The sequence below is a fragment of the Anas acuta genome, chromosome 1 (genome assembly GCF_963932015.1).
Source record: "Anas acuta chromosome 1, bAnaAcu1.1, whole genome shotgun sequence".
Taxonomy (NCBI): Eukaryota; Metazoa; Chordata; class Aves; order Anseriformes; family Anatidae; genus Anas; species Anas acuta.
In genome coordinates, this window is record NC_088979.1 from 14,822,196 (window position 1) to 14,829,839 (window position 7,644).

General features: G+C 38.3%; 1 protein-coding gene across 1 annotated transcript; it reads right to left on the bottom strand.

Annotated features, from left to right (window-relative positions):
- Positions 1–200: 200 nt before the first annotated feature.
- Positions 201–7,358, bottom strand: LOC137849957 (matrix metalloproteinase-27-like). The gene is made up of 10 exons (XM_068670157.1): positions 7,139–7,358; positions 6,534–6,772; positions 5,814–5,962; positions 5,587–5,715; positions 3,503–3,664; positions 3,290–3,413; positions 2,417–2,547; positions 2,002–2,161; positions 681–784; positions 201–454 (listed from the first exon to the last, which is right to left on the bottom strand). Exons 1-10 carry the CDS (start codon positions 7,262–7,264, stop codon positions 354–356), a joined length of 1,425 nt encoding a protein of 474 aa, XP_068526258.1. The 5' UTR covers positions 7,265–7,358; the 3' UTR covers positions 201–353.
- Positions 7,359–7,644: the final 286 nt, after the last annotated feature.

Genomic DNA, 7,644 nt, shown 5'->3' on the forward strand with positions numbered 1-7,644 from the left:
GAATATTTGAATACTAGAGTTGGCACATTAATATGTAGTCTTTCACACCTTCTTATAGATATAAAATGCTTTCAAGAGATGAAGCAGAGAATACTTGACTTCAAACTTAGAACTATATATTTCCAAATTATTTGTCCCCTCCTCCCCACCAAGTATAAAACAATAAATTATGTCATATGTTTTGCACTTAATCAGGGAAACAGAGTTTACATACTGTTTTATTAAAATAGTAGACGTATATGAAAAGTAGTCCCATAGCTTCTCCCATATAATAGTGTATACATGAACTACCTTTGAGAAATCTAGAATGAATTTTTATTCTCATTTGTTATGTATAAGAAAGTTTAATGACATTAACAGTTAAACCAGCTGTTACTCTTCATTTCACGAATAACTTTTTTCGCAGTAGTGTCAAACTCCCACTGCCTTGAACCATGGAAGAAGTAGAAGAATCCTAGAAATAAAAAAGTAAAACATTATGTTATGTGAATAAGGAGCTTCATTCTTACATAGTGTCATACATGTCTAACATAACACCATCTTTGTGCACACAAAAGAGCATCTGTTCAGTTCTATCTTTTGCAGAATACACCAATAATGACATCAATAATAACTCCAGAACTTGTACTCTTTAAAAAGTAAACTGATTTTACTTAAAAGCCAAAGCTTCTTTCATTTACCTTTATGTTGAAAAACAGCATCAACCTTCTGGCTAATTCCTGGAAAGTCATTGACTGTCCGTCTAGGATAACCCTTTTCCATGGACTGGCTGCGTTCATCATATCTAAATCATATAAAAGGAGACATGTAGCTTTACAGAATTTAGTCACAAATTCTTCAAAGAATGAAGCAGCTGCTGAATGCTATTCACCATCTCTATAGTGACTGCACAAATTTATTACATGAATTTTATACTCCTCTTAGATTCATATAATGTTGTACATAGAAGAGGAGGCTTCAAGTCAAATCAAGTTGTACAATTTTTATAATATGAGACTGAATTTGAGGGCTGAAAGGAGGAACTAAGGTCCTTGAAGATCTGAGAAAAAAAATTTTTGAAGAATTTGAGGAAAAAAAACCAAACAAGTAAACAAACAAGCCTTTGTTTTACTTCTTGTTGGATACAAGAAATACTTTTCACAAGGATTTGAGACTTAGAGAATGGGTGTTACTAGGTAAGAAATCCATGCCGTGGTTTTCTTACATGCCTTTGTCTTGTGACCAAGGCAGTAAAATAGCAGCACAAGATATTGTGAACATTCTTTCCAAAACTATCAAAAACAAAGGGCAGGAAACCACATGCGGCCAAAAATCCAGCTGACACTGTATGCCTCACTAAGGAGCAGCACAAATAGTCATAATAAAGTGTATTTGACCTGTACATGCTCCTGATTGCCTGCAGAAGCCTTTGCATCAGTTTTCCTTGCACATGAGAGGAATCCATCAGCTTCTCAAAGCTGACATTTTGCTTCTGTTTGCTTGGTGTTCAAGAATGGGGAATCACTCATACAGATAGTGAATAGGATTTAAAAGAAGCACATTGTAAATCTAATGTTAATCAGCCAAAGGAAGGAAAATGAACTGTGATTGGTACTTTTCTGAAAAAGGTGAAATAATCTAGGACTTTTCAGAAATCACATAAATACTGTACACGCTGTCCCAGTCAGCCTTCTGCTGAAACAGGCTAGCTCTCTGTTCCTTATTTTCTAGAGATAATTTTGTCTACTTTTTTTTTTTTTTTTTTTTTTGTAAGAATAGTCTACATGTAGGAACTTTTTCAGCTTCTAGGTATAATGCATCAAAATGAGTGAGCCATCTTAAATGGCTGTTTCAGCACACCATTAAATTCTCAAAAGTCAAAGCTATATTATTCTCCCTGCAGGAGTCAAACAGACACTTCTATGTGTTACCTAATGTTACATAATGTCTAATGTGCAATTTTAATTGCATATAGATTATATTGGAGTCAATCATAACAAAATATTTGTCTCTTTTTCTTACCTCCAGTATTTGTCGCCTATGAAAAAGTCTGTCTTCCCTGTATTTTTATTACAAACAACTGCATCAATTTTCTTAACACCTTTAGGAAATCCCAGTGTGTTGATGTTCTTTGGATAACCAAGCAACACCTGATATCCACTGATAACCCAAAACATATTGCCTATTGAAAAAAAAAAAAAAAAAAAAAAAGGCAAAGTTTTACCATTGATGTTGTGAAACCAAATGAAAGAAAAACATACTTTCTCAGCATAGGCTGTAGGAAAACTAGATGAAAGACATTTAGTGTTATTTATTTATTTATTTATTTATTTTAATTTGAAAAGTGAATTTTATTCACGTATAGCTGCCCTTCTTCCCTCATATTTTCCTTCAAAATTAAAAGTAAGAAAAAAATAAATAAAATCTCATACTTCACCTTTGAAAAATAGGATCTGATCTTTCATGTTCTCATATGCTGCTTGAATACCAGATGGCAGAGTTGGCCAGAAGGCAGAAATTAATTCAAGTTCAACCTCTGAGTTATCAGGATAGACTCGCCACAAATGTCTGATTAAAATATGAAACAATTTTTATAGTAAATAACAAACCACAGACTTTTCTATATATGCACAAGAATGTGACAACATTGTGACTTACAAGTTCTTTCTTGTCAGTGGAATTACCTGGGTTGATGTGTCAGAAAGGAAAACTCCCCTCTGTGGGAAACAAGGTGCTTTTTTTGTTGTTCTGACTTCTTTGTGGAATTACCCTCAATGGTAATTCCCATTGGTATTGATTGATTAATAATATCAGCTATAAGCAAGTAGTAAATTCAGATTGCTGCTGTACTGTGTGATATGAGAGGTATAGGGTCCCAGGGGAGCCTGACTGGCTATTCTCTGTATACCCAGATACAAGACTTAGGGCTTGAATAGGTAACTGGAAGAGATAATGGTCCAACTGTATCGTAGAGCATACTAATTTATTTGGAATTGGTTGCAGCAATTATTCATTTCACTGCTTGTTGTAACCATCTATACTTTTGGGAATAAAAATTTACTGGGACCAAGTGGTTTTCTGAAAATAAGCAGCCTATTTTGTCAGGGGATCCTGTAAAAATATGAATATAACTCCTATCTGCTGACATGCTGACAGTTTTTTTTTTTTTTTTTTTTTTTCTGTGAACAATTGATTCTGAAATCTATCCATCTGTCTCATTGTAAATCCCATAATCATGGTCATGCTAACCACCAGAATATTCGGACTAAAACACAAACTTCACAGAGTCAATCATCATATCAATATTTACCTGCCCTTTAGAAACATGATTTCTCGTCGGAGTGTAGTTACAGCATCAAAAGATATCTGGGAGCCACAGGTTTTAGGTCTTGTAGGATTGGGTGGGCTTTTATCTGGGATTTTTGTTGGAGAACCTAAGGGAGAATCCACCACATTTGTAGAAACATGAAGTTTTTCATGTATGAATATTTTTATTATTTTTTAAGCAGTGGATTTTACTCACCATAAATGGACTGAATACCACTTATGTCATCTGGAGAAAGAGGAAATTCGCTGGGGCTGACGTAGGCGTAATTGGGGAACATCAAGGCTCTCTGGTCATTAGAATGGGAGAGACCCAGTGCGTGGCCAAACTCATGAGCAGCAACAAGGAACAAGTTGAATCCTTAAGAAATGGATATAGAGATTAGCCTACTTTTGGTCTGCGAATGGCTAATACATTCTGAGCAAACCAGGGCTATTGCTGTGATGGTTTCCATACAATATACTGTAATTCACTAGGGTATGCATACACATGTACATACATTTTATATAGGCAGGTTGTGCTCTTCCAACATTAGAAGGAAGTGACTCTCAGCCCTCTTTCCTCCTGTTCTTTCTATTACCTACTGAAAACACATGTGTGGCATGAATAGCTGTCTGGGGGTGAGTGTGGGCGCAGCCCTGAGGAATGTCCTGGCATGGTTTCCCAGCTGAGCTAGAGCCGATTAGATAGTGAGTCATGTAAAACTAACAGCTCTCCAGGGAAAGGAGAAGAAGGTGCACTCTGTGCACAGTTGAGGTACCAAGTTGTCATTGTTTGTCAGCTCCCCACACCTGCCACAAACCTGGGTAAGAAAGGTGAGGTTATGAATAGGTAAAGAAAAGTATAATTTTACCTGGATGGTTTACCTCTACATCATAGGATTTTTAAGCTAATGGCTTCTCTTTAGCCTTGTCAAATAAAAAATCTTTAAAAAATATTATGCTTATGCATGCTTATTGCCAGTGAAATATTAACATAGTTAACAGATTTCCTTCAAATTGCATTTAATTATGTGCATCCCTCCAAGTAAAATGCCTTTCTGAATTAGGAAAGAACAATCATCTGCCCAGCTGTCCAAGAGCCAGCAATATCAACAGTGAAGATCACAAGCCTGTGGCAGCACAGAGAACATGTCATCAATTGCCCAACACAGGCTGGCTGAATACAACATTTCCATTTCTCAAAAAAACAAACAAAGCCTCAAGTTTCCACACACGTTTCCTGTGCTCCCTTCTCACGAGCCTCCTAAGCTCTCCAACAAGTTCTGCAATACATCACTGCTGGAGTCACGCTGTTGAGGAACAATAGCAAAGCTGGGGTTGACCCATTCATTCCCAGTGTGGGGGGAAACATTACATTCTGTCTACATGGAAGTCCAGCCATCAACCCTTGCTTTTTTTTTTTTTTTTTTCCTGCCACAATAAGCCCACATCTCTCCTCCTCGTGCAGTACTCTTGCAACACCGTCCTGTTTGTTAGCTCCTTGTTTTTCCTGCAGTGCAGTTTCCCTCTGCTGTTTTCCATCACAAAAAGTGGATGAGTAAAGGGTTTAAAATACAACAGGGTAACATGCCCCTGCAGTGACAGATCTGTCAGAGGCAGTACATGCTGTATGGCCAGCCAGGGACTTGGGGGGAGCAGGAGGGTTCCAGGTGGATGGTTGAACACCTGATGTCCCTCTGTTTATGGGGCTAGTGGCACACATTTGTAGTCAACTCTCCACCCTGCATCTCAGCCTGTGGGCAGCCAAAATGACATGTTCAGACTCCCAGCTGCTGGCTGTAAAAGTAGAAATATAGTGGGACCTATCTGGTATATTATTGGTGAGGACTTTGTTATCACTGGTGGCTCAGATGAGTTTCAGATGGAGGGAACCTCCTGCAAGGGCTGCTGCAAGGCACGATGTGCTGCCTCTGCAGGGTGTGCTGGTGCAGGCTTGGTACCAGCATGTGCACCAGGAGGGGAAAAAGAGCCAGCTTTTACCACGGGTTGTAGAGCTTTGGTGGGGATGGGCCCCACTGACCCCCAGGTAAGAGCAGCACAAGTCTGTAGCACTGATATCTGAAAAGGGTTGTCCTGTTGGTACCTTTGTTGGTGGCAAATATGGTCTAGAGTAGATCAGGTTGTTTTTCACGTGACATTTTAAGTATTCCTGTTTGAGGATGGTCTGCAATATCCTTGAACTGATAGTGCTGTGCTTTGTCTCAGTGTATCCTTCACCTAAATAAAGTCATAAAGGGGTTTACCACTGTCATAACACTTTAGATACCTTTTGTTACATACCATCTGAGCCTGTGGTCCAATCTTCATCCTCATCGAAGTGTGCATCACCACCAAAACCATCGCCAGGTGGAAAGGCATGAGCGAGGACACCAAGGGGGCCATCAAAATAACGAGGGCAATGCCCATGAGCTAAATAATATGATGTTGAAATAACATTGAGTTTATGTCATGACAGCTGGAAAAATCTTTAAATTAGTCTTACCACTGGTTTGCAGTTAGTGCATTACCTTTGGTCCCAAAAGCAATCATTATATCTGCTATTCCCTCATGAATGCGAGTGAAAATCAGTGGGGTGACAGTGCTCCATACTTTAAATGCCTTCTGGATTGCTTTATCCACATCGTCTTTGCTCATATCTGGTGTATAGTTCACGATTCTACAGTTACAAAAAAAATTATCTAATATTGTTAAGATGATGAACAGAGATGTATAAGAAGCAATTTACCCTGTAATCCAATAGCTCCCCAAACTGATCTTGGACTGAGTAAGTTTAACATAATAACCGCCCAACATGTCTTTTGCATAAAAATAATTGTTTACACAGTATCAGTTTTTCTCCAAATGGCCTTTATCCAGGGGGTGGTCTCTTGAGCATGAGGAAATTGTCTCCTTGTGATCGTGTGACTAAGCTGTTGGTGTTAGCAAATTTTGAAGATGTGAGGGTTTGCACAGGGTGCAACTGATATTTCTGTTTGGCTCGCAGAATATTAGTTAGGAGTGATACAAGACAGGCAAAATACTATAGTTGACTCATAAAATGTAAAATACCCAGCTTGAATCTCAGAGATTCTTCTCAGGAATATACTTAGCTAACAGCTGGAGAAACAAAAACATTTTTGTGTTCCCAGATGGAAACAGTTGCTATAGAAGTTATATTTAAATATAACAAATATGGATACCCACAAAACCACAATATAAGCACAGAAACACAATTATGGAAATACTACCTGTAAGTCAGCTTGTTTTTTTTCCACCCAGGCAGAGTGACACCATAAAGACCCACATCGGGAACTCCACACCTGGGTTTTTTCATCATTTCTAATGTCTCAGTGTCTGGTTTTCCAGTCACTTTCAAACCAAAAAATTGTTGCATTTTCTGGAGTTTTTCAGCTGTTGATTCAGCATTTGTTTTCCATCCAAGCTGATTTGGATCTGGTTCAACAGTATAGAACTTATTTAAATAGTCCTAATGAAAAAAAAAAAAAAAAAAAGCAAACACATTTCACATTTTGGTCTGTTTCTTAAATACATACTTTAGGACTGATATTGTTTGTGTATTGTGCTAGTAGAATCATCTGCCTATGATTTCAGAGCACAAGAGTTGTTTTCCTGAGGAGCACAGTTAAACAGAAACAGGCAAAATTTTCTCTGATTCTTATTCACTTGACATTTCCAGTTTCTACCGATTATCCTACTTTAATAAAGTTTGGGCAACAGAATTCTGTGTAATAGCATTGCCTCAGAAAGACAGCAAACTGCTGCAAAGCTAGAACATGCAGATTACATCTAAAAGGAAAGGGCTGTAGATCTCAGATATGGACAACAGAGTTACCTCTACAAGCTTTGCATCTTCTTTGTTGTCTTTCTCTGGGTGGACGGGAAGAGCATTAGAAACAGCAGCACACAGTAAAAGAAAAAGCAAAATTTTCTTCATTCTTAAATTCCTTTCCATCCTCATACGAGAGCAGTCTGCTTTCTGCTCTGTGTGAATCGTCCCTCACATTCCAGTTAGTATGGTTATAGAATGCTTTGTAGAGTCAGCTGGAGACTGACTCAGAGTCTACCGTGCTCTGATTACCTCCAGACATCCTATAACACTGTGCTGGCTGACACAATAGCTTAATTAAACCCATCCGATTTCACAGCCATCTGAAATCAGTTAGTACTTGAATACTCCTGAGCTGCTTGGCCACCATTTCAAACCTGGCACTCAATTTTAGATGTGTTAGACAGAATTTTAGAGAATCTGAGCAATTTCATGTCAGATGCAATGGAGCACAGTGGTTGTCCCAGTCCACCTGTGTGAAATGGGACCTCCAAATGTAGAGGGAGTGTTAT